This window comes from Erythrolamprus reginae, chromosome 1 (assembly GCF_031021105.1).
Source record: "Erythrolamprus reginae isolate rEryReg1 chromosome 1, rEryReg1.hap1, whole genome shotgun sequence".
Classification (NCBI taxonomy): Eukaryota; Metazoa; Chordata; class Lepidosauria; order Squamata; family Dipsadidae; genus Erythrolamprus; species Erythrolamprus reginae.
The window spans coordinates 94917219-94944639 of NC_091950.1; the positions used below are offsets into that span (position 1 = coordinate 94917219).

The 27421-nt window shown below is 37.7% G+C and overlaps 1 protein-coding gene and 1 non-coding gene across 7 annotated transcripts in view; both read left to right on the plus strand.

The window, feature by feature from the left end:
* CKAP5 (cytoskeleton associated protein 5) overlaps nucleotides 1–25951 on the plus strand; it is a 72975-nt gene extending 47024 nt beyond the window's left edge. For 3 of the 6 annotated variants that reach the window (XM_070759956.1, XM_070759976.1, XM_070759965.1), the window contains 23 exons: nucleotides 554–667; nucleotides 1890–2018; nucleotides 2175–2369; nucleotides 3133–3262; nucleotides 3779–3867; nucleotides 5272–5352; nucleotides 5667–5792; nucleotides 6858–7007; nucleotides 7371–7574; nucleotides 10163–10298; nucleotides 12107–12300; nucleotides 14575–14747; nucleotides 16732–16905; nucleotides 17553–17673; nucleotides 18583–18762; nucleotides 19621–19808; nucleotides 20873–20948; nucleotides 21326–21514; nucleotides 21603–21740; nucleotides 23022–23105; nucleotides 23901–24057; nucleotides 24545–24699; nucleotides 25251–25951. In XM_070759956.1, the coding sequence (XP_070616057.1) occupies nucleotides 554–667; nucleotides 1890–2018; nucleotides 2175–2369; nucleotides 3133–3262; nucleotides 3779–3867; nucleotides 5272–5352; nucleotides 5667–5792; nucleotides 6858–7007; nucleotides 7371–7574; nucleotides 10163–10298; nucleotides 12107–12300; nucleotides 14575–14747; nucleotides 16732–16905; nucleotides 17553–17673; nucleotides 18583–18762; nucleotides 19621–19808; nucleotides 20873–20948; nucleotides 21326–21514; nucleotides 21603–21740; nucleotides 23022–23105; nucleotides 23901–24057; nucleotides 24545–24699; nucleotides 25251–25496 (3429 nt within the window). In that variant the 3' untranslated portion in view covers nucleotides 25497–25951. The remainder of the gene's footprint in view (nucleotides 1–553; nucleotides 668–1889; nucleotides 2019–2174; nucleotides 2370–3132; nucleotides 3263–3778; nucleotides 3868–5271; nucleotides 5353–5666; nucleotides 5793–6857; nucleotides 7008–7370; nucleotides 7575–10162; nucleotides 10299–12106; nucleotides 12301–14574; nucleotides 14748–16731; nucleotides 16906–17552; nucleotides 17674–18582; nucleotides 18763–19620; nucleotides 19809–20872; nucleotides 20949–21325; nucleotides 21515–21602; nucleotides 21741–23021; nucleotides 23106–23900; nucleotides 24058–24544; nucleotides 24700–25250) is intronic. The other 3 variants (XM_070759985.1, XM_070759994.1, XM_070760002.1) reach the window with 2 other exon arrangements.
* LOC139158223 (small nucleolar RNA SNORD67) lies at nucleotides 17756–17867 on the plus strand. Its single transcript, XR_011557624.1, has one exon. It is a non-coding gene; the product is annotated as a small nucleolar RNA SNORD67 (small nucleolar RNA).
* Nucleotides 25952–27421: the final 1470 nt, after the last annotated feature.

Here is a 27421-nt window from a genome sequence, read left to right on the forward strand (position 1 = left end):
AAGGGTGCAGATCCCAACCTGGTGGGAAGCTGGGCAAGAGATGCCTCGGGGTAGAGAGGCCCTGAGAGACCAACTCCCTGAGGCACCCCAGGCTCTGCTTAACAGCCACACAGTCACTTCACAACTGCAAAAGGAAAAGTTGTAATTGTGGTCATTAAGCAAGACAATCAGGTAGGTATCTTCTTAATGATTGCAATGACGGTAGGACCTTATTGTGGTCATAAGTTGAGGACTACCTATACTTACCAAATAAATCTTGATATGTTAACAACAGAGGATGCTAGAGATTTCAAAAGTTTTGTTCAGTTGTTTCGAACAGTTGTTGAACTATAGCATATACCACATTTCTTCCAAGTTTTATAGTTCAAAGTGCTTGTGGCAGCTTATTACATTTGATTGAGTTTAGGTACAAAGTTGTTCTTGTTTTTAATATCTTGTTCACCCAGCTACAAAAAAACTTCAGTTGCTGTTAAATGATACTGCTGTATCATTTTTTTAAAGAAATTGAAAGCTCTCAACCTAGGTACATTTCATGCTTTTGCCTTCCACTCAGGTGCAACAAACACTGACCATCCTTCAGCAACTGGCCACTGCTATGGGCCCAAATATAAAGCAACATGTGAAAAATTTGGGAATTCCTATCATCACAATTCTTGGAGACAGTAAGGTAAGACTAGCGTACTGTTTTGATGGTACTCTTTGACATTATATTACCCATGATATTCATGCCAAGCTATGCATATATGATCAAAAGATGATGACAGCTTTAGTTTCTCATAGAGAAATTTGAAATTGAAGAATATCAGATACTGGATGGACATCTGGCAGAAATGTGTTAGCTATGTACTCTCTTGGAAATCCTGAATTTTAGGACTTGAATTTCCAGTTTCTTTATTCTGAATGTTTCATCATTGAATATTAGTACACCTTCTGTTCAATTTACTTGTTGCTGAGTGATAAAAGAGGTCAAATCAAACTGCTGAAGATGAAAATTGTCAATATGCAATGTTAATGTCCTAGCTTCAAACATTGGTAATAAGGTGTAGTATTATTACATTTTATTGGGATCAAAGTAGAAAATTGAAAGAAAGTAAATGACTTTCCATTTGAAAATGACAAAATGCAGATAAGAGTAAATATGGATTCAGATCAGCCATTGAATTTGCATCTAACTTACTGCCCATCATATTTCCGGGTTGTAAAGGAAAGTACTGTAGTTAGAAAGATCTGTTTCCTGAGAGTATGCACCTTCTTGAACTTATTGAACACATGCATTTCTTGTGTTGCATTAAATTGCCACCTCAGACATTCAGTGGAAGATTATGCTATCTCTAAACTGTTTCACAGTAATGAATATAAATGGTACATAGACAGATGTGAGAACCTTATCTGGTTGTCTTTTTCACTTTTCTGGAACATAGCTATGTTTGTGTATTTGTGTATGTGTATACCTCCCCACGAATAATAAGAGCCCACAGAGTTGGCCTTCTCCAGGTCCCATCGCCAAAAAATGTCAGGTGGCGGGTCCCCGGGGAAGAGCCTTCTCTGTGGCGGCTCTGGCCCTATGGAACCAATTGCCTTGGGAGATTCGTGTCCTCCCCACCTTACCGGCCTTCCACAAAACTTCAAAGATCTTGCTCTTCCAGCAGGCCTGGGGCTGTTGGTTGATTGACTGATGTACTATCTAGATCCAGCCATGAATGAGGAAAGATTGTGAGAATATATGTGTTTTAGTAGGGTTTTCTGATTAATGTTTTTATATTGTTCTTAGAATTGTTTTTACTTGTTGGTAGCCGCCTAGAGTTCTTCGGGATATAAGCATATAAGCATAATTAATAAACAAATTAATAATAATAAATATATCTTATTTTCCCTCTTCTCCTTTCCAGAGCAATGTACGGGCAACATCCTTAGCAACAGTAAATGCCTGGACCGAACAGACAGGCATGAAAGAGTGGTTGGAAGGGGAGGATTTGTCAGAAGAACTCAAGAAAGAGAATCCTTTTCTAAGACAGGAGGTGAGGATTTTAGTCATGGTTTGCTTTTTTACTATTATCTTGGAATAAGTGTCAGTTCAATAGAGATGTCATCATTCTCTTCCTTCATATGTAAATTTGAATAATCTTTACTTAGAACACAGTGTTTTCCTTTGGAATAATCTTTCCTAACGTTAGCTTTTAGGTTGGCTCGCTGACAAGTTGCCCACTCTCCGCGCTGTCCCATCAGACTTAGTTTTATGTGTACCTCACCTGTATTCCTGCCTGGAGGATCGGAATGGAGATGTCCGTAAAAAGGCACAGGATGCCCTTCCATTTTTTATGATGCATCTAGGTTTTGAGAAGATGGCCAAAGCCACGGGCAAATTGAAGGTACAGAAAAATACTAATAAATTGTCTGTTTGTTGTAACTAGTTTCATTATATGGGACTTTTACCCTTATAAGCCATTCAGAGTCATTGAAATTGAATTTAATGGCCATATAATTTTTCTTACATTAAAAAAAACCAATGAAAAATTCAGGGGGAACAGGGTGAGACATTTTGGTGGGTATAAATAGTGGCAAGGACAAATGGTACATAGACATGCAAGTAATAGCGTGAATGAGTTTCTGGGAAGTTAAGGACTTCCAAAATAGCTTTAATTATTGGGATTTTGAAATATAATTTAGAAAATCTAAAATGTCTCCATATGGGTTCTTAGCTATATAAGCTTAGGTAATTTGGATTGGGAGCTTTTGAACAGTTGGGCTGCAACTCTGGAAGTCTTTAGGACAATCTGTTGGTATGGCAGAATTTTGGTTACATGACTTCGAACCATTTTAAAAAAATACTTCAGATATATTTTAGAAGATTGGAGCAGTAAAATGGTATCAAAAATAGTCATTTTGCTACATAATTCACAGTAGTGTGGTATCAGGGTGGTGGGGAACAATCAGTGAGCCACGGATTGCTCAATCTTGCTGTAAGTTGCCACCATTACTTAGCACTATGCACTGACAAGCCAGGCACTCTCTACAAAAATTAATTTCTGTTTAAAGACATGGAAAGAAAAGAAAGTTTGGCTTGTAGTTATTTGATCAAGTGACTTAAATGTAGATACTTAAGCACTTTTCTTTTTTTTCCCTTTTCTGTAGCCAGCTTCAAAAGATCAAGTACTGGCCATGCTTGAAAAAGCTAAAACCAGTATGCCTGCCAAACCTGCTCCACCAAGTAAGACATCTAGAGCAATGGGATCAGCTCCAGCCAAATCCCAAACTACATCAGGTAATCTTTCTACAGTTGACCTATTTGAGAGAACTCCAGCTTTAAGAAATATTAAAATCATGAGAGACTACAATCATCATAAATATAAGTCAGCTGCCAAGCATCTGGCTTTTGATCACATGACCAGTCATGTGAAAAACAGTCATAAGTCATTTTTTTCAATTCCATTGTAATTTTAGTCACTAAATAAATTTTTATTTAGGGAATGGTTCTGCATGAGTGGCCAGCATGCATACACCCAGCTCCATTTGCACGAGCATTGTACTTATGCAAATGGAGCACACATGCTCGCCAAATGTTTGCGTAATTGAGGATGTATGTGTGCTCACCGGACGTTTCCATAGCTTGGTTGCAATCCCCTCACAGCCTCTTAGTGGGATGCAGCCCACAGGTTGGGGGCTCTTAGCTTAAAATATACCTTGAGAATTATAGCATGTTTTGCAAATTGGCAGAATGGTGGGGTTGGTACTTTTGATCCCAAGCCTATATAGTGTAAACTATCAAATTATTCCTTAGGTTCCAGTGACGATTATTCATCTAGTACAATGGAGACTAAACCTGATGCCAAAAAAGCCAAAGCAGGAGGAGTTGCCCCCAAAACCAAGGTAAATGACAACCGTGGGTGCTGATTTATTTGGCTTTGCAGTTATTATTAGGAGATTTCTGACTTTGGGGGGAAGTCCCAAGAATTCCTGCCCCTATTCATATTCTGGCAGGCATTGTCTCTGAGGCAAAGCCTTACCCATCTAGACAGTGACGAAATGAGACTTTGCCATGGAAGACAGGCTGGAAGGCTGCTTGAGGGAGAGAAGACGTAGGATTATGTCCTCTCTGTCAGGCAGTGAGTGGCAAGGACCACAATCAGGCAAGCTACCTCTCTTTACTTGGAAAAAAAGAATTTGCCAAGGATCTTCTAGGCAAGGAGGGAAAAGAGAAAGGAAATTGTCTATCTCTTGGTCTAATTTTTCTCTATCTAGCTGTCTTATCCCTCCGCTTGCCTGCCTTCTTGACATGTTCTTGAACTGCCCATCTCTCTCACATTTCTCTCAGCCAATGAAAGAAAATGAAGAGCAGGATTTGGACAGCAGTTCTTAGTGGTATGGCTTTCCTGGATGATATCAGCTTAGATACAGGATTGCATATCAAACTAGAAATAAAATGAGATAGAACCCTGGTTATAGAAAGTACTACCAGCTATGTGGCAGAAGGAAATGACCGCATCACAACTGTATTTTGCAGCTCATTCTGTTTCATAATTTCATGGTACATTGAATTTCTTTTATTTTTCATTTTTGACTTCCTAGGGCAGGGGTATCAAACTCGATTTCATTGAAGGCCGCATCAAAGTCATGATTGATCTCGGGGCCAGAGTGAGCATGGCTGGAGTGGGTGTGTCCAGCTTAATATCACTTGTGTTAGGGGCATCTCTGATGGCCCGAGTACTCTGCCAGCGAAAATGGGCTCCAGACCGCCATTTTCAGCTGGCTTTCTACTAACCTGCCAGTGAAAAAAAAATCCGGGATGGCCGCAAACAGCCCTCACAAGCTCCATTTTTGGCTGCAATGGCATCCTGCAAACCCTCTGCCAGTAAAAATGGAGCTCTGTTTTTCACTGGCACCACAGGCCGGTCCTTCCCTGTTTTTCCAGGGCAGCCCTGCAGGCCAGATCTAAGCACTCCAGGGGCCACATCCAGCCCCTGGGCCTGGAATTTTACACCCCCGCACTAGAGATTTTTGTGACAATATATGAAAAAGCTTCATGTTGCAGACCTCAGGTTAATGAAATAATCCTTGTGAAACACTTGTGGCGATTGGAGTCTGATCCTCACTCCTTCTTCAGTATAATTCACATGCCTGTGATCTTAGATGTGTAATATTTCAAATGTGATTAATAAAAAGGAACAGATTGTTTGTGCTGTATATACATAATTATGCAGAAGTTTAAAAAAACTTTTAAAAGGTGTTTATGTGGTCAATACTATTAACCACAGAGTGTTTGACTTGTTTCAGCATTCTGATTTTCAGGCCTCACCAAATTCAGGCCTCACCAAAGGCAATAGTAATCTGACAAAGAACAAAGTTATCAAACAGGTAATAAGCTGGGGTACCACATAGAGTGGCTGGTACACTGACCTCTATATACTTGCTGCACTAAACACTGTTATGGCCTTCGTCTTTACTCTGCTAAATAGGTATTTCAGGTCTTCAGTGCACATTCTAACACAACCTTCTATATAGGTGAAATACTTGGCTTGCATGCTGATGGGATAGATTTGTTCTAAATAAAGGCATTCCTGTTGACTTCAATGGGATTAGACCAGAGGTGCAGAATGGAAAGTGGTTTAAAACTAGATTATAGGTAATTGGTTACATGGAAATGAACTTACAAATGTTTTGTTTCTTAGGGTATACAAGGCAAAAAGGTCCCAAGCAAATCCAACCTGAAAGAAGATGATGACAGATCTGGCCCAGTTTTTACTTTAGTTCTAAATGGAAAAGAGCAAAGAATGAAAGATGAGAAAGGATTAAAGGTGAGAGAAATTCTCAATATCTGATTTCTGGGTTGTATTAGACATTAATTCCTATTATAAATCATGTTTACTTTACCACTGGACAGCTCTAAATAAAAAAGCTCCAGATAAAAAATATACATGGAGATCACTTAATGGTACAAATGCATATTCTGCTCTAATGTACTTATCAATGTTATTAACAATTCAGTGGACAAGCATACAGAATTAGAAGTTGTTCTGTCACTCTTTGTCGTTAAGCATGGTCTACAAAATTTGCCGAATTTGTTCTGAGTTGTGCTTAAAACAAGTGAATTCTTTTGAAAAAGTTCAGTGGGGAGGTATCTCTTCTTTCAGTATTAGGAAATGTTTCTACAATTTTAAAAAATATTTTATTGAATTTTTATAAAATGGGAATTTAAAATTGCACCAGTCAGCATGAGAGTTGAAATAAACATAACTTAAGAGTCACTTAAGTTTGGGAAATACTGTACTGCACAAAATAAATAGACAGAAACAAGCCTCAAACCACTGTCTGCATGTGAATGCAGCAAAGCATCTATGTTATATTACAGTTCTGATGTAATAAAATACGAAATACAAAGATCCATGTTTAGGTCCACTTCAACCATGAAAGCTCACCAGGTGATGTTTGTGAGATAATGTAACACCTGTCCAACAAGAGATCTAGTTGACACAAGTTAACTAGAGGCAAAGGTAGAAGATTAACCCATTTTTTAAAAATAATCTGGACTTGTGCCTATTCAGATACAATAAATTATCCTTTGTTTAAAATAATAAATTATTTCTGGCATCCTCTTCCTGACTGTCTCAAAAGTGGGATGGGTGGAAAGTGCTGTAAATATGAATTTCTTTTATGTTAAGAGGATCGATGTTACTTAAAAATTACCTGTGGCTCAAAAGGTAGTCTTAGCAAATAGGGAAAACAACTACATATAAACATAGGATGTATGTACATTCTACTTACAATTTATAGACTTAATTATTTTAAGTAAAATTTAAGTTACAAGTAGGTTAAGCTACAAGTTTAATTTTTAAGAAGACCATGTTCCCCTCTTTCCTCAGGTTTTGAAATGGAATTTTACTACTCCTCGTGATGAATACATTGAGCAATTGAAGACTCAGATGTCTAGCTGTGTTGCCAAGTGGTTACAAGATGAAATGTTTCATGCAGATTTTCAACACCATAACAGAGCACTTAGTGTACTGGTTGAGGTGAGGAACATTGGTTTCAGAAAACAATAAGAACACTAGTGTAACTTTTTCTAGAGCATGCAATGTTTGGAAATACCCTATTCAATCTAGAGCTCTGCATAATATTCTCATAAGAACAGTGCAATTAGTATTGGCCACCATAAAGGCACTGAATATGAGCATTTGAAACAGCCTTAAATAGCAGAGTTAACTGATGCAAGTAGCAATTACGCATATATAAAACAATTATCTTTGGTCCCTTTGCTACCAGAAAAGCCCTGGCATAATCATTTCATTGAAATACAATTTCTTGGTTTATTTTATTGTAAAAGAAAAAAAACTTTTTTTTTTGCAAAACTTTTCTTTGATTTTTTTCCTTTCAAGCATTTGGAGAGTGAAAAAGATGGAGTTATCAGCTGTTTAGATCTGATTCTGAAGTGGATCACGCTGAGGTTCTTTGACACTAACACTAGCGTTCTGATGAAAACTTTGGAGTATCTTAAGCTGCTGTTTGTCATGTTGAACCAAGAAGAATACCACCTGACTGAAAATGAAGCCACTTCTTTCATTCCCTATCTTACCTTGAAGGTATTCAGAATTTTAAAAGCTGCATACTTGGTGTGACTTGACCTCTTAGAGTGGGTAGAATGAGGTGGAAGTGGGGGGGACAACCTAGATATTGTTGCTCACAAAATATAACAAGAAGCAAATTGTGAAATTAGAGCTCCCTCTGTGACAGTATTCTGGATAATGATGATAGAATTAGAAGTTACTGTATTTGGAAAAGAAAAGAAAAACCCTATTTGGAAAAGAGAAGCAAAAAAACTACGTTTGAAATAGAGTTACTTTCTCAAATAATAGAAATGGAAAACATTGCTAAAATGTTTTTACTATAAAGGAACCAAACAATTGTCATTAGATCTTAGTTTTGCTTCGTCCTCGGGATCCTTCTCATTCCTGAATAAGCATAAGTGATAATATACTTCAATTGTACAATGCTTGAACTAAGATTTAGAATACTAATATCATTAAAACTTCAGTCAATACATTATATTAGGCAAAATCGGAAAAATAGGATGCAAGAGGTAGACAGCAAACTTTCATATGTTCTATGGTTGTTGTTTTTTAAAAAATGTGAATATGGTCAGTAACCTAGGAAATTGCGCTCTACATGGGGCTACCGTTGAAGAGTGTTCGGAGACTCCAAATTGTCCAGAATGCAGCCGCACAAGCTGTCATGGGTGTACCTCAGTACACCCATATAACACCTACACTCCGTGAACAGCACTGGCTTCCTATTTGTCTCCAGGAACAATTCAAGGTGGTTGGGTTATCCCCTATAAAGCCCTATATGGCTCAGGGCCAGTTTATTTATGGGACCGTCTCTTTCCATATACCTCCCAGAGACCTATAAGAGCACACAGAGTTGGTCTCCTCCAGGTCCCATCAACTTAGCAATGTAGGTTGGCAGGACTGTGAGGGAGAGCCTTCTCTGTTGCCGCTCCGGCTCTATGGAATCAACTCCCCCCTGATGTTCGTACTGCTCCCACTCTATTGGCTTTCCGTAGGGCCACAAAGACCATGGCCTGGGGGCCATGAACCAACAACAACTATGGCCAAATTGTATGAATGTTTAATATCATGTTTATCATGTTTATTAAGGTTTTAAATTAATGCTTTTATAACTCAGTTTTTATATTTGACTTCTTTTTATTGTCTTGTATTTTATACTGTTGTAAGCCGCCCTGAGTCCTTCGGGATTGGGCAGCATAAAAGTCGAATGAATGAATGAATGAATGAATGAATGAATGAATGAATGAATGAATTCCTTTCATATCTGGCATTGATTTTTTTAAAAGTAACTTTGATCTCAAAGTAAAAGATACTGTATAGAAGGTAAGTTAAAATTAAGACCAACTGCTTGGGAACATCTCCATTTTATTTTATTTGGAACAATACAAAAGTGGTCTATTGTTGTCTTCTGGGATGTTTTTCCACTTCCTAGTATGTCTCCAATCCTGAGATTTCCTATACAAGTATTAACAGCATTCAGTCTTGCTGATGTTGATAATTTATTAAACTTGCAATTTGAATGACTGAGCAGCTTTACAAAAATCAGGAAAATTACAATAAAACCAATAAAAAGTTTATATTTTATGAGATCAGCCAAGATGAGCTAGATGTTGTTACCTGTAATGTTAAAAGTCTGTAGAGATTCTCAGTCATCCGGGTTATGATTGTCTCAAAACTGCTTTTGTCTCCTGAAAAAGCACCCTTGAATGTTATTTGTAATGATAATAAATAATAATAATTTAATAACAATAATTTATTAGACTTGTATGCTGCCCTTCTCCGAAGACTATGGGAGAAGTTTCAAATAAAATAATTGCATTCATAATGGTAGCAGAATTATGTCTATTAACAAACCCCCACAAAAAACAAAACTAAATACATCAGTTAGAATTTCTGATCTTTTAATAGCTAAATTAATTGCAATACATGATAAACGTGATACAGTATGTTGGAAGAACAATGTTATTTTAACATTGCTGTGAGCAAATATCTTACAGATTTTTTTCAATTCATCAGAGAACATGTATCTCTTATGCACTCTAATGACCTATGAGATTTTGTTTCTGTTTCTGCTGCTGTATTTGTAAAGATTCTAATTTACAAAACTCAGAGCAACTGAGAACAGTAATTTGTTAATTAATTAATTAATTACTTACTTACTTACTTACTTACTTACTTACTTACTTACTTACTTACTTACTTACTTATTTCAATTTGTGTGCTGCCCAACTCCAAAAGGACTCTGGGCAGTTCACAACCAAAAAAAAGCCAAGACATACAGTATTAATATTAAAACATCTAAAAAGAGAAACAATTTAAAAACAATTTAAATCCCACAATAAGACCATACTTATCATTTATGGCCAGATCTCAATGATGCATCATCTCTAATCCACATCAGAATAGTATCTTTTAATATGTTGTTATGCTCAAGATTAAATGCGCTTATGTTTGCTCTAATGTATTTGTGACTACCTAAAATTTCAGAGTAAAAATATACAATCTGAAACACATGATTCCATAAAAGCCTTGGGTGAGAATATTAAGAAAATTTATTACACTTCCAGATTTTCTAAATCTCCAAATGTTTTTTCTGGTTTTAGGTTGGCGAACCCAAAGATGTTATTCGAAGAGATGTGCGTGCCATTCTGAACAGGATGTGCCTTATCTACCCAGCCAGTAAAATGTTCACGTTTGTCATGGATGGGACAAAATCAAAAAACTCGAAACAGCGAGCAGGTGGGACATATAGTAGTACAGATCACAATATCTTATTACAGACATGAAAACAATGGAATGTGCAAGTCCCATTTAAAATACAGTGGTACCTCAAGATACGAACCCCTCGTCTTACGAACAACTTGTGATACGAACCCGGGGTTCAGAAAAATTTTGCCTCTTCTTACGATCTTTTTCCGAGTTACGAACCGGCGTTCAGAGACTGCTGGGAAGCCGCGCGGCTGTTTTAAAAGGTGACAGACGGGCGGCGGGGCTTCCCAGAAGCCTCCCAAACGCCGGTTCGTAACTCGAAAAAAGTTCGTAAGAAGAGGCAAAATTTTTCTGAACCCCGGGTTCGGTTCGGGAGGTTGCTGGAAAGCCCCCCAGCCCGGCTGTCACCTTTTAAAACAGCCGCGCGGCTTCCCAGCTGTCTCCGCACGCGGAAGTTCGGGTTTGGCGTTCGGCTTCGGGAGACAGCTGGGAAGCCGCGCGGCTGTTTTAAAAGGTCACAGACGGGCTGGGGGGCTTCCCAGCACCCCCCCCGAACCCCGAACTTTTGCCGAACTTCCGGGTTCAGGGTTTGGTGGGGTGCTGGGAAGCCCCCCAGCCCGGCTGTGACCTTTTAAAACAGCCGCGCGGCTTCCCAGCTGTCTCCGAACGCCGAACGCGGAAGTTCGGGTTTGGCGTTCGGCTTCAGGAGACAGCTGGGAAGCCGCGCGGCTGTTTTAAAAGGTGACAGCTGGGCTGGGGGGCTTCCCAGCACCCTCCCGAACCCCGAACTTTTGCCGAACTTCCGGGTTCGGGGGGGGTGCTGGGAAGCCCCCCAGCCCGGCTGTGACCTTTTAAAATAGCCGCGCGGCTTCCCAGCTGTCTCCGAACGCGGAAGTTCGGGTTTGGCGTTCGGCTTCTGGAAGCTGCTGGGAAGCCGCGCGGCTGTTTTAAAAGGTGACAGCTGGCCTGGGGGGCTTCCCAGCAACCTCCCAAACCCCGAACCTTTGCCGAACTTCCAAGTTCGGGGTTCGGGAGGTTGCTGGGAAGCCCCCCAGCCTGGCTGTCACCTTTTAAAATAGCCGTGTGGCTTCCCAGCAGTCGCCGAACGCCGGTTTTTTTTGCGGGGGGTTTTTTTGGTTGCACGGATTAATTGACTTTACATTGTTTCCTATGGGAAACAATCTTTCATCTTACGAACCTTTCGTCTTACGAACCTCCCCCTGGAACCAATTAGGTTCGTAAGACGAGGTATGACTGTACTGTTGTGTCAAGTTTCTGCATTGGATGCAGGAAGATACATTGGTGTCAGGGGTAGGTAATTATTTTCAGCTAGTAAGGGATTGGGGATGCACATTGATATATGCCATCACTTGACATAATTATTTCCAAAGGGAGCAATATGAGCCTTTTACTTAATGGCCTCCTTGTCATACTTGCAAAGATGTAGCAATTCCTTAAAGTGGGGTGGCATAGGAAACAATGAGATAAGAAGGAAATGATTTTTAAAAATAAAGAGTAACAGTTACCATATTTTTAGGAGTATAAGACGCACCTTTTTAACCCCACAAAAGAGGGTGAGAACTTGAGTGCTTCTTTTATACCAAATGTAGTCCCGTCCGTCCACCCCCACTCTTGCTGCCTGTTCAGGCTATTGATAACAAATGTGAATGGTTAAGGGGAAAATGGCTATTGCATACATTGTTTTAGAGTGGGTCCCCAGTTATATCTTGGAGACTTAATAATAATTTTTTTTTACCTTGTCTATAATAACAGTTCACTTTACTAAGAAGTTTGGTTGCCTTTGGGTTTTGTTTACATCTTCTTTTGTTATTCCTTAGAGTGCTTGGAAGAGCTGGGATGTCTAATTGAATCATACGGCATGAATGTGTGTCAGCCAACTCCAGGCAAAGCCTTAAAGGAAATTGCAATTCATATTGGTGACAGGGACAATACAGTCAGAAATGCTGCACTTAATACCATTGTTACTGTTTACAATGTTCATGGGGACCAGGTGTTCAAGCTGATTGGAAATGTAAGTAAACAGGAATCAAGGGGGGAAAATTAAATCCTTACAGTGTATTGGATGATTCAGGTTAAGTGGTATAAAGTCACAACGAATCTGCATTATACAGCTGACTGAACATTGATTATCAAGAACAGGTATATTGTACCTTACACTATTTAGTTGATGGCTAATTAAACATTGAGATGAAAATGAATTGTAAGTTAGTAAATAAATAAGCATTTATTGTTAAATCTGCAATAGCAGTAACATAGAAATTAACTTTATCTACCACAAAACTTGTTCAAAAATTTTGACAACTATATCAGTGAAGAATTGGAGGAACTTGGTAAAGGAAAAAAAACCCATCTGCGCAAAACTATTATGTAGCCAGTTATTCCAGTTTGTGAGAATCAGTTTTTAAACTGTTCAAACCGTTAAAGTAACTAAGCTAAAAGTCACATATTTTAGCTTAGCATACATCGAGATAAAGTGGGAAGAAAAGTCTGGAGATTTTTGTCAATCATTACATACCTATTTAGACCAATAGTTCTCTTGTTTAAATCAACCTGATTCTAAATACAAACATGACTAATGAATTTAGAACGTAGCTGTTGTCTCTTTATAACAATTTTAAAGTATGTATTAGTACATACAGGCAAAAAATCTTTCTGAGAGTTTCATCATCCACATTCAAGTAGGATTATCAAGTTACTTTGAAGTAAAGAAATCAGGTGGTATCGAGTATCACCTACTTCCAAAATAGTTACCTTAGATGGAATTATTTTTCTTACATTTCAGAACCACTGCTTTTGTCAATATTTCAATTTAATTTTACTTAAATTGTATTATTTAGAGCAGATTTCTGAATTTCTAACATCAAAATAGTAAGAATGGTCAATCTTACATGAAACTTCAGGTTGTAAAATTGGTGAATAGCTATATTAATGATGATTTTATCTTGTTTTTTACTCTTCAGTGCTTTGAGTTTGAAGATGTATTGATACTCTAAAAATTTAGATTTGAAAATCTAAAATTACAAATTAATGTTATTCAATTTAGATAACATCTCTGCACTTGGATATGAAATCTCATATTCTTGCAAAATGTTGGTTTTTTGGGAAACTAAATTAAATCAATTGCTGCTTTAGGTCTTACTGTTTCTCAAGTCGCTTTCCTAGGTTGATAGGAAAATTGATTAAACAGTGTTGGTCCCAGTGGGTGGCATATAAATTCCATTAAATAAATAAATGGTAGAAGCATCCAGAATTTACTTACATGGCAGTTCTATGTCAACAAATTGGGTTGACATCTATGAGAGTGCCCCATAACTTCATTCAAACACTGACAGAAAAATTGTATTCCACTGGCAAAACATAATTGTAATCTGCTCTGGCTTTATACAGGTAAGGGTGGCCCCTAGAAACCTTCCAAACATGTCTGCTGAAAATTGACAATAGATTTCCCATTATTTTGCAGTGAGAGACAGATAAAAACTGAGTATAAATCCTAAAATAGGCACAGTGTCAGTGTCATCACTTGTATGATGTGGGCTTTCCGCTTTGCAGCTCTTTTCAAGCCACCAAATGTTAACGTTAGCTCTTAGCCACAAAAAGCTTCTCCATCCTGTTCTATAGAATTAGGTAATTGGCAACTTAGATAGTAAGATGTCTTGCCTACTGACTACAGTACACTGAAACAAGGAGTATAGATGTCCAATTGCAAAAATGTGGATTCTGGCTTACTGACATATTGTGTTGTCTCTAGAGAGAATCTGTGTAGCATCATATGGTTGTTCTATCGCCAATCTCTCTCAATTTATTTTTCATATGAGAGAGTTTACACCTATCGGGGAGAGAAATAAATGAGACACTCTGCCTTTGCTTTTTTTTCATGTTTAGAAGTGTTTTAGGGTACATTTGTACTATACTTATAAAGGGAAGAAAAAAATTTGCTAAGTACAAGACCTGTATTGGGAGGTAAATACGAGTCTCCGGAGAGGGGCAGCATACAAGTCTAATAAATAATAATAATAATAATAATAATAATAATTATTATTATTATTATTATTATTATTATTATTATTATTATTATACATCACGCAGTCCTAGGTGCTTGGGAACTGCCCGACTGGGGATGAAATACGAAATCCAGCATAGTGATCTCATTTGCTGTGTTGTATTGATATTGATTGTTGTTATTATTGTTATGTTGCACGTTAAAATATTTTTTCAGAAATTTGAAGCTTTGGATCATTCTTAAAGGGAAATCTTTCATGACATTGAAGTTTTTCTTCTTGTACAGCTTTCTGAAAAAGACATGAGCATGTTGGAGGAACGAATAAAACGGGCGGCTAAGAGACCAAATGCTCCTTCATCAAGGCAGGTAGATGAGAAACCTCAGCGCATGCAAAATGCCAATGCCAGCGCAAACATGCTGCGGAAGGGAGCAGTTGAAGACATGTCTTCCAAACTCAAGTATGTTATGTGGAGGAAATGCCATCTGTGTTCAACATTTTCACAGTGTGTGCTAAAACATATCTTGCTGTTGCCTTGTGTTTGTCTTTTGTTTTTTTTTCATTGCTGCATGCATAAGACACAGATTGCAAAAAAAAAAATACTGCAAAGCAAAATGTTTGAACCTTTCTTCATCTGTTTTGTCATGTCTTGAATGCTTTCTAAATGGTATTGTGCCTTTTTTCACTGCTTCTCCATGGACAGAATTATGTATCGCACTTATAGGATGTAAGTACTAATCACTAAATCCTTGGTAGCAGGGCTCATACGATTTCTGTCCCCCCACCCCAATCATTAGTTATTAAATACCCTTTAGAACAGTGGTTCTCAACCTAGGGGTCGGGACCCTTTTGGGGGTCGAATGACCATTTCACAGGAGTCGTCTAAGACCCTGGGAAAAGACAAATTTCCCATGGTGTTAGGCACTAAAGCTTCTATTCTGATGCCTTGGAACATATTTTTACAATCTGACCAATCAGGCGTTTACAGTGGGGGTGTCCCTCTGACCTTCTTGCCAATCAGCTTAAAGCTCTGTTGGGAGAATTAGCGCTAGACTTATGTTTGGGGGTCACCACAACAAGAGGAACTGTATTAAGGGGTCACAGCATTAGAAAGGTTGAAAACCACTGCTTTAGAAGAAGTTCCACATATTATTATAAAGCTCCTTAAAAATTAGGATTCTAGGAAAAACTGATGTTGGATATGAGAAATAGTGTCAAGTCCCATCTCTTGGGTAAAGAAGTTAAGTGAGGTACTTCTACACAAGCAGATGTCCTTCAGCTGACATTGGATAGTATCCAGTTGTGAAATTAAGATCCCCATCTCTCTAATATGTGATTCTTGGACCCCTTCTAGAGTGCCCTCTTGCTGTAGCTTATGTTCTCTGCTTAGTAGGAAATCCCTGACAAAACCAAAAAAAATGGCAAGTTGTAATTGAAGAGCTGGGAAGAGTCTGGGTTCAGAAACACTTGTCACTGAGAAAGGCAACCTAATATAATGTCTTCTCCATATGTGAATAAAAACTGGATTCATTTGGATGAAGCCATACTTCCTTGTTCTCTCTTTAAGATTGGTGGTGGTGCAATTATTTTACTGTAAGACGTAAAGGAGAAAGGGAAACCTAAGAAGCTTTTAAAGAGTACAGATTTAAATATAGTTAGTGTCATGGCTGATGACTCCTGACTTTGCTTGGTAAATGCAAAAGCTATACAAACTACTACAGGAAGTTCTTGACCTACAACCATTTATTTAGTGTCTGTTCAAGGTTAACAACACTGAAAAAAGTGACAACCAGTTCTTCCACTTACAACCAAATCTCCACAGTCATGTGATCAAAATTTGGGCACTTGGAACTAGCATTTATTTACAACCTTTGCATGTGCTCACCATTTGTAGCTTCTGACAAGCAAAAATGAATGGAGGGAAGCTGAATTTGCTTAATAGCCATACTATTCATTTCACAGCTGCCATGATTTGCCTAACAGCTATGGAAAAACAGGTTGTAAAATTGGATGTGGCACACTTTAGCAACTGCCTTGCTTAACAAAGGAGATTCTGGTATCAATTATGGTTGTAAATCAAGGACCACCTGCAGGGTTTTTTGTTTGTTTTTGTTCCTCTATTTAAACACAATCATTAGGGGACAGCAAATTTTGTTATCTTGGAATAGCATTATTATTCCAACATATTCCAATAAAAGCCATTATTTGTTGTTCGGCTTTCTTAAGCCTTCAGAAACTGAGTGGTAATGGGAGCGCCTTCCCAATTTATTTAAACCAGGGAGATTTCTTTGATGTAAAGTTGGATTTTCTTCAACAAAGTCCCAGATAATATAGAAAAGAATGTTTTCCATCTGTAGCTTATGAGGATTTCTGAATGTCACTTCTGTTGGGAAGGCAGCATGCTTCCTGAACATTAAGGAAAATATGTTGCTTGATTTTTATAGCCAAGCCCGTAACTTGAGTGGCCATCCAGAGGCAATGCATACAGTTCCTCGAGAATTTCAGTTGGATCTGGATGAAATAGAAAATGATAATGGCACAGTGCGATGTGAATTGCCAGCACTTGTTCAGCACAAACTGGATGACATCTTTGAGCCAGTCCTGATTCCTGAACCTAAGTAAGTGCAGGGGAATTTTGATTGTTTTGACCCAGTATGTGCATATTATAGGTATAGTGTTCTCTTTTTTTCTCACATATGAAGGCTCTACCTGAGGCAATAAAAGAAAAAGTCAGAGCAAAAACAAAGTCAATACTAATTGATGTAACTAATTAAATTTAACATTCCATTTATAAAATAGTGATTCATTCATCTGCGTATACCAGCTTCTGTCTCATATAGGGATAGAGATATATACATTCATGTTCTTCTCATTCTAGCAGCAATGCAAAACACACAAAAAAGTGTCCTACCCACAGAATAGGGTAGATAGGAAAAGGTAGAAGAAAAAAGGAGAACAAAATTGAGATGAGATGAAATGAGACAAGGAGAAGAGCTGACTTGACAAGGAAGGAAAAGAATGAGAGAAGTCCTAGCCCTAGTTCTTAGTGTTACAGGAAAAATGTTAAAATTCCACAGACAAGCAGCGTCTACTTATTAGCTTCATCTCCAGCCATTTGTTCTTCCTACCCATCTGCTTGTTTTCAATAGGATATTTTGTTTTTCTCAATGACTAAGCTTAAGACTGCAAAATTTGCAAGTGTTATTTTGGAAGTAGCGTGGAAAGGATTGTCTTCTAGTAATTGCAAAATCTTTCCTCCACCCAGGGTCCGTGCTGTCTCGCCACACTTTGATGACATGCACAGCAATACTGCTTCTACTATCAACTTTGTTATCTCCCAAGTAGCCAGTGGGGATATTAATACTAGTATCCAAGCTCTTGCACAGGTAAGTGGTGTTCTTTGTAGATGGCAGCAACATAGTGCTCATAAGGATCATCGGTTACAGTTTAACAGGTCAACAAATTATTTGCGAGAGTGATGAGTTGCACATTTGGTGGAGCTATGTGTCGGTGACACAGGCACCACTCTGAAATATGTCTTGAGGACATAACTAAGTGCACAGGGGCCATCTGACTCGCAGTTCTCAAAAGGAACATAAGTGGTGTCTTCCTGGAATGAACCTCTGGTCCACCTAGTCCAACATTCTGTTCTCATTGTGGTCAACAACTGCACAAGGAAGCCCTTCTCCCAGCAGGTGGTCTATACCCGTGATGGTGAACCTATGGCATGCATGCCAGAGGTGGCATGCAGCACCCTCTCTGTGGGCACGCAAACTGTCACTCCATTTCAGCTCCGCCACCCATGTGGACGCTCCTTCCGCTGGCCAGTTGGTCTTTGGGTCTCTGCCGCGCCTTTGCAGGAGGCCCACATGCTCATACGGGCTGCACATGTGAGAGGGCGCACATTGCATTTTGGGGGTTGGGGCATTTGCATATGCACATGCTTTTGGCACTCGGTCCCGAAAAGGTTAGCCATCACTGGTCTATATGGTTGCCAACAAGACTATTAACTATTAAACCCCATGTCTTCTATGAATTGATCCAGACTTGTTTTGCAAAAACAGGGTCATTTTTGCCATTCCCCAGCACCCAAGAGCTCTCTGCAGGCAAGCTGTTTTGGGAAGCAAAAACTGGCTACGTTTGGTGTATAAGTCACACCAAAATTTCCACCCTCTTTTGAAAGGGGGGGGGGGCGATTCTGAAAAATATTGTAATAGTTAAGAGGAGAGATTTGCAGCCAGCGCATGCCAATGTCTTGAATACTCTTGAAACACTATTATTATGTCTATATACAGATTGATGAGGTTCTAAGACAAGAGGATAAAGCCGAAGCAATGTCTGGCCACATTGACCAGTTCTTAGTAGCTACATTCATGCAGCTCCGACTCATTTATAATACTCACATGGCTGATGAGAAACTGGACAAAGATGAGATTGTCAAGTTGTACAGTTGCATCATCGGAAACATGATTTCAGTAAGAGTTCTTTATTTATTTTCTTTGCCACTATAAAATTGGGAGGGGAGTTAAAATTCGGTTAGGTATAATTTTTTTATTTATTTTTTAAATATAAAATGTATTTTATTCTAGAACAGGTATACATTTATCTAAAAACTAAACTATACTGCAAAATCAAGCAACCTTAATGCAGAATCTGGTTGTTTTTGTACATAAGAGGCCAAGTTGCATATTTTTGCTCATTATCTTTCTGAATTTCAGCAGTTACCAAAAGAAATTCACAAACTTAATTCTTAGATGCCTAATTAAAATTTAAAAATATGCCTACTATTTGGGAAAATATATAAAATAGTTTTATTTTAACTAAGTGGGTGCCACGGTGTAGTAGTTTATCTTGTTTGATGGGCTTGGGTGAAATAATTTAGATATTTTACACATTTTAATTTTTGAAGTGTTATTTTCAGGGATGAGTAAATGCAGCTCCCCAAATGCCTAAGTGCATTTCTTATAGCCCTGTTCTAATCTGCTGCAGTTTTCAGCTGCAGTGTCAATCATATGATATCAACATTCTGTAAAGTACAAACCATGCCTTTAAGAGGCGCGGCTTGTGTTTTATTGTTGTAGTTTATCACTGAAATTCTTCAGGCTGGCATTTAAGGCATCCCCTTCTCTTCAGTCCTGTACCATAGGTTTTTTCCACTCATCAACACATCTAAATATATTTCTGAAAACAAGACTTATTCAGAAGGCAAGGAAAATGCAACATTGTTTTCCCCTAATGACCAATCTAATATTGGGGCACAGAAGGGGTTATTGAAGCTTCTATGTTTTATTCAGAAAAGAGAATTATATCTAATACTTAAATTCATTTGACAGTTATTCCAGATTGAAAGCTTGGCAAGGGAGGCTTCTGCAGGAGTGTTAAAGGATTTGATGCATGGCCTCATTACCTTAATGCTGGATTCAAGAATTGAAGATCTAGAAGAAGGCCAGCAGGTTATCAGATCTGTCAACCTCTTAGTGGTAAAAGTTCTAGAGAAATCTGATCAAACCAACATATTGAGGTAAATAACTTGATAATAAGATGAAAAAAGTCTTTTTTAAAATCATCTCCCATAGCACTTAACATTAATATTTCAGCATGTGCTTGATGAAATACTTTTTTTCCTCATTACAGTTGAATACAGTTGAGCAATGCTTCAAATTCAGTTCAGAAGAGATGGTTTAGAGCACAGCTTGATGAAATACTTTAGTTCCTCATTACAGTTGGGTATAGTTGAGCAATGCTTCAAATTCAGTCCAGAAGAGATGGTTTAGAGCAGGGGTGTCAAACTGGTGGCCAGATGTGTCATATGCAGGGCACACCCACCCCAGTTCCATGAAAGGGGGAAATGTTGTGGAAACATCATTGACAGCAACCTGACGAGGCAGGTTTGACACCCTTGGTTTAGAGCAGGGGTCTCCAAACTTGGCAACATTAAGACTTGGTGTACTTCAGCTCCCAAAATTCCTCATTTAGAAATTCTGGAAGTTGAAATCCACAAGTCTTAAAGTTGCCAGGGTTGGAGACCCCTGGTTTAAAGCACAAACACTGCCACTAGTTAATTTAAACAACCATATCTGTTTTCCTAATTGCGTGATTGAAGTGGAGGCCTCTCTGCAATAGCCATGCAGACTTAGAAAATGTCATGTGTGCTTTCATGAGTTATAGATAGGGGTTGTGTTCCCTATCTATGCCACCCAATCCCAGTTCCATTGGGATTGGGCAGCAAAGAAGTCAAAAGATGATAACATAATATAACATAATAATATAATATAAATATACATAAATTATGTTGTATTTTGAACAATCTCTCAAGCAAAACCCCAAGTATTACACCCCTCTGCATGGTACTTGCTGATTATCTGAGAAAATATGTATGACTTGCAGTGATTATGTTTACATGAAACGTAGGAGATTGTTTATTGCTTTGTGACTGGCTTTTATATCAATTGTTATTATATGTATTGTAATTTTAAGTTATTTGTATTAAGAGTTTTAAATGTTAGCCACTTAGTATCACCACAGTGAGCTGGGCGGCCGTATAATTTTTAAAAAAAATAATGCTACTTCACTTAATTCTTCTAGTGCCCTGCTTGTTCTACTCCAGGACAGTCTATTAGCAACTGCTATTTCTCCAAAGTTCTCAGAACTTATAATGAAAGTGAGTATGTAAATTGGTTTCCTAATTTAAAATGGCAGAATGGCATATGTGTTGCCAACTTGTCATAATTAAAGATCTAATTCTTTTCTATTGGAAAAATTACAATATGAATATGAGTTTTTGTGAGATACTGTTACTAATATGTAGGCTTGACAATAAAAATTAAAGGTTTAAAATATCTGTTAAGAGTTGGTGTGTTAATGATCAATGAACTTTTTATGTCCAATACAATTGAGTGGACAATCATCATATTTGTTCTTGACCATTTATTTTAAACTTTTAAAACATCACGCTTGGCACTGACGACTCTGCATTAGGATATGCTGCTCCATAAGTAACTGATTTTGGTTTGTAAACTTTTATCTCCTTTCTCCAAGTGCTTATGGAGAATGGTAAGACTTCTCCCTGAAACCATCAACAGTATCAACCTGGACCGAATCATGTTGGACATTCACATCTTTATGAAGGTGTTTCCAAAAGAGAAATTAAAGCAGTGTAAAAGTGAATTCCCAGTACGGACTCTGAAGACCCTAACTCATACATTATGCAAACTGAAGGGAACCAAGGTAAGATCAAATGGACTTGTTCCAACCCATGAAAGATTCTCAGAAATATTTAAAAGATTCTCTCTAAAGTTATAACGTTCCTTTCTAGATTTTAGATCATCTAACAATGATAGACAACAAGAATGAGTCTGAATTGGAGGCTCATCTGTGCAGAATGATCAAACACTCCTTGGACCAAACTGGAAGCAAATCTGATAAAGGCACAGAAAAAGGCGCTTCCCGTATTGTAAGTATTTTTTATTTTAAAATAGAAAGAAAACAGCTGTCACCTTACACGTGGTTAATTTTCTGACTGCCCAGTTGGAATCTTTGTGAATTATATCATTTTTACGGTATTGGACTTTTAGCCTGGATTACGAAGGCTGAAGATGCTGCCTGATATGGCTGGATTAGGATATCAAAGACAAATTCCTTGTGCGTCCAATCACATTTGGCCAATAAAGAATTTTATTCTATTCTATATCAAGAAACACAGGGAGGCATTTTGCAAAGCTGTTTGGTTAGCAACAGAATTTCTTGCACAGAAGATGTTTCAGGCTGTATGCAAATTGGGCAACATGCTTATTTCCTATAAATAATCAATTTGCTCTTTTTTCCTGCATTTATTTACCGGTATAACATTTATGACATCTTTCTTGAAAAGACTCAGATAGTCACTTTGACTTCTTTTAAAAGAGACAATTTACAGGTAGTCCTTAACTTGCAACAGTTCATTTAGTGACTGTTCAAAGTTGCAACAGCATTGAAAAAGTGACTTGTGGCCATTTTTCGCCCTTACAGCATCCCCTTGGTCATGTGATCAACATTTGGATACTTGCAACTGACTCGTATTTATGACTGTTGCAATGTCCCGGGCTCATTTGATCACCTTTCACAACCTTCTTACAAGCAAAGACAATGGGGAAGCCAGATTCACTTAACAGTTGTGTTACTAACTTAACAATTGCAATGATTCACCTAACAACTGTGACCTGAAAAGTTGTAAAAAGGCGCAAAATTCATTTAACAGATGATTCACTTAGCAACATAAATTTTGAACTCAATTGTGATCATAAGTCAAGGACTACCTGTGCAGTACAGAATAGCGGTTTTCTTTAAATTAGTAGATACTGTTCTAGTTTTTCTCCTCGTTTAAGTTTTGTAAATCTGTCTTACCTGTTGTAGTCAGTGTTCTCTCTAAATTTTTTTGGGGGTGGGCGGAAAAGTATAGTGTCTGAGCGGCAGTCCCTTCGGGACTGGGCGACACAGAAATGTAATAATAAAATTTCCCTCTCGGCTTCTGGGCAGGTTTGGAAAACTCTGAGTTGATGATGATTTTTAAGTGAGCGATTGCTCACCTGCTCAGCTTAGAGGGAACTATGGTTGTAGTGTTTTGCCTTTGTTTCTAAAGATGCTTCAGTTTCTTAAATTTCAATTCCACTAGATTTTTTTGTTTTTTCTGCATTCTTTAATTGTCATTTGGATTTTTAATTTGGTTTGTTAATTGATGTCTGAATTCCTTTTATAGGATGAAAAGTCACCAAAGGCCAAAGTCAATGATATTTTGGCAGAGATATTTAAAAAAATTGGTTCTAAAGAAAACACTAAAGAGGTAAGAAGTATGCCTAGAAACAAAAAAGAAATCTCTTTTTTTCCCCTGCACATGGAAGGAACTCATTGTGTCTTAGGATTTGACCCACTTGACAGTTTGGGGTTTTGGCAAAATTTTCAGATGGGACTTGTAAAACAATAGTCTCAATGATTTTCTTGCCTATCCCCGCAGAATACCTGGCCAAGCCAGACCCTTTCTCTTGTTGTACCTCATGCCACTGCTGTGTTTGTATTTTAGCACAGCATAACCTAATAATCCTTTCCCCTCAATCATCCCTGCTCTTTCTTTCCCTTACCTTCTCTTCACTGCTACTGATTTCATTTTTTGTAATCTTTTCCAACCTGGAATGCCTATAACTGGGACCAGGATGTGCAGATCCAGCCACAAATCACCTAAGCCCACTCTTTCATGCAGGCTGTGGTCTATGCACAGAGCATTTTGCATATCTCTATTGATTTCACCGGGGGGGGTTTGTTGGAGGTTTTTTTGGAGGAGGAGAGACATCTTTTGCAGCCTCATGTAAACATCTGGGCTAGCCTTCAGGATAGGTTTAGAGCCTAGCTGTTGAACTTATTAACAGAGAATACCTAAATCAACCTTCCAATATTTTAAAGTATGCCCAGGAAAGACTCATTTGAAATCCTAATGACCAAATAATAGGGCGTTCAGCTCGAAACCATGTTATATATTGAACTGGCGTTAGTATAAAAACATTCAGAACCTAAATCTTCAGAGCTAATGCCTATTTATATGTGTATAACTTTTAATAGACGAGGCATTTTGTTTTTAAAACAGGGTCTGGCAGAGCTGTATGAATATAAAAAGAAATACTCTGACGCAGACATTGAGCCCTTCCTAAAAAACTCCTCACAGTTCTTTCAGAGCTATGTAGAACGAGGTCTCCGGCTGATTGAAATGGAAAGGGAAGGCAAAGGGCGGATTTCTTCCACAGGTAATTAGATATGAACTTGCAGCCAAGAGCTCTTATGTTGATGAAGCAATCAGATTCTTCCAGGATCAGCAGAAGAGGTAGAGAATTTCAGAAGTAATATATCAAGTTTCTCAAAGTACAAGTTGGCTGTGACATTAAGCAGTTATAGTGTCTATTCCATAATACACTCATTATGCAGGTAACATGTACAAATAGTGATGCCATGAGTTGAAACCCGTGGTTTATTGCAAGCTTAAGCTCTCTATAAGAATCTGAACTACTAGCTGTCAAAGCAAATTGGTGGTAGATAAGAATCAATGGAATTCAAGGTGGGCTGGACTTAGGTCTCTTGTGGGCACAAAGGGACTCAAGACTGTTGATGCATTTGATCCACTTTCAGTGATAGCCTGGTCATCTCCTATACAAACCTAGGTAACATCCCATTTCAATCTTTTGTTGAAGTTAGATTTGACTCATTTGTGGCTTGTGATTTTTTTTTATTTTGTAGGAGTTTCTCCACAGATGGAGGTATCATGTATTCCCACTCCCACCAATGTAGTTTCTTCTGCTATCGGAAATTCAAACGGGGAAGAGGTGGGGCCATCTGTCTATTTGGAAAGATTAAAAATCCTCAGGCAGCGATGTGGCCTTGACAATGCAAAGGTAGTTAAGTAGAACAAGTAGAAAGTTTTTGACTTGCTTGTTTTAATTGTTTTAGTTCTTAACATCCCATCTAGTTTTAGGACTTGTATGGAGAACAGGTAAATATTTTAGGTCACAGTTCTACAGAATTATTGAAAATTCAAAAGGGTTTACCAACCTTTAAGCACCATTGCAAAAACCAAAAGACAGAGTTATGCCACAAATTCATATTTTATTCTTTTTGGTTACTGGTGATTTTTTCATATTTCATAAGTTTAAAATTATTATATATACATAGATGAAAATAATGAGCAAGGCTGTGTACCCCATACTTTAAAAAACGTTGCAAGAAAATGTTAAATCTGTTTATGACTTTGGCCATAGTGAAGATAATGAATAGGATAAAAGTTTAGCATCCTCTCACTTCAAGTATAGATTTTACATTTCTAAAACCTAAGTAAACTTTCTCTTAGGAATATTAGTTATAGGGGTATTGTTTGAGCCGTCCTTCTTGATTTGATAAAAATGTGATATGTACTTTTTGAATAAGAGTTTTCAATATCTCCCCACAGCAAGAAGACAGAGCATCACTGGCCACCACGCTGTCCAAGCCATCAGTCCCCACTGTTGCTTCCTCTACAGATATGCTCCATAGTAAGCTTTCTCAGCTCCGCGAATCACGGGAACAATACCAGCACATTGATCTGGACTCTAATCAGACCCATGCTGGCATTGGAAGTACCAATTCCTCTTCTACAGCATCCAATATTGATGACTTGAAAAAAAGACTGGAGAGAATAAAAAGCAGTCGCAAGTGAAATTGCGTGAGGCAGTTTGGCTATTACAGAGCTATCCATCTTTAGTTGACTAAATTAGAAGTCTTCATAGTTAAGTGGCCTCATGCAGGCCTTATGTATACAAACTGGTTTCTGTGTATAATACAGCAGATCTTGGAGGAGGATCCAAGTCAATGTGGCACAAATCTTTGTATATATTTTGCTTCTTTGTGAGCATTTCTTGACCATAGAAGAGAGTCCGTGTATTAGTTTTAGTGTACAAAGCTGTAAACAATTCTGCTCAGTCCAGTTTCTCAAAAGTTGGTTTAATTTGTTCAGTTGTCTTATCTTAACTCTCTTACAAACTTTTCGTTGCATTCATTTTTAATTTTGTGAATTACTTCTCCATATAATCTTTGAACTGTTTCTGTATGGACGCATGGCATGAAGCAAGTAATTTAAGTGTCTTTTTGTAAATAAAGTTTGCATTAACTCTTTTTGGGAGCAGCAGTGACTTGGTGGCAAATTTTCATCCATGTTCCTAGTTGCTATTGTGACTCTGCATTTTAATTGTTAAGTGAGTATGCGCTGAGTCACTATAGCAAATAAACTTTCATTGGGAAAACAAGGAGAAGCTGAGATACTAATGTATAAATGCGTTCCAGATGAAGGAAAATTTTAATAATAATAATAATAATAATAATAATAATAATAATAATAATAATGTGCATATAGAAAACTGTTGACCCAAAGCCAGAACATTTTACTCTCAGACAATTTATTCCAAATCTTTTCCTAGAATCTTAATTGAGGATTGGTTTTAAATCTTTTTGAATATTAGATTTCCTCAAGATAGTGGAAGTATTCTATGGGCAAATAATTAGGTTTTTCACAATGTTACTATAATTGTGGTTTTCTCTTTCTATCCCAGAAGCTGCTAGCAAATTTGTGTTAAATGTATCACCATAAATTGTAATAATGACTGAGTTATTTGGGAATCTACTTCCAAAATAATTGTGCTTTGAAGTGAATGGATATTGTGACCTTTGACGGTCACACTATTTGTCACAATATCCATCCACTTCAGAGCAGTTATTAGAGAGTTGTGAGAAATTATCTAGCTGACTTACATCTTTTGTTCATGATTGCCTCAAAAGATCTCTTCCTACAGGTGTCATAAGATAGAGTTTCTGTATTTAGCAGCTTCCATGTTCCTCCTATACGTTCTGTATCATATTTTCAGGAGTATCAGTTGCTTTTATGTCTGACATAGATTTCATTTACATCTTTATGCCTGTTAAGCTTTGGCAGATAGAGCTGATAGCACTGATATACAGTAATTCTATATTGCAACCAATCAAACTTGGTAATAATCTGTAAAAATATAATTTGTCACTAGATGCATATATGATATGTAATCTGGTGGAAAATTGGTGTAATAACCGTACTTATCCGTAATATGTAGATTTTCCTACTTAGAAGATTATATGTACTTGCCTTGAAACCTACTCTAATTTGCAGATTTTCAGCTGAAACTACTTAATAAAGAATTTCTTGCCTTAGCTAGGAATATTAAAGAATGAATCCGCACCTATCTAAGTGGGTAAAATACCTTTTGTGTTTTAAAACCACAATAATAACTAGTTAGCACTATGAGGGGCCTTGAAATGGTGCCAAAATATATGTATTTTACTAACAGTTTTCTTCTGCTACATCATTTGAAATAGTAACAACTCCCTAATTTTTCAATAACACACAAGAGTTCACTTATAGAATTTGGAGATAAACATTGGATTATAATATTCAGCAAGTAATAGAAATAATATTTGAAAGTGAAGCCTTTGAGATCTATTAGCTATGCTGTCTAACAGTATACTTAGCTTCTTTCCTTTTCTCCTTGCATATTGATTTCCAAAATTCCCTATATCATTTAAACCATTTTTAGCTTTAACTTAGAACTAACAGAA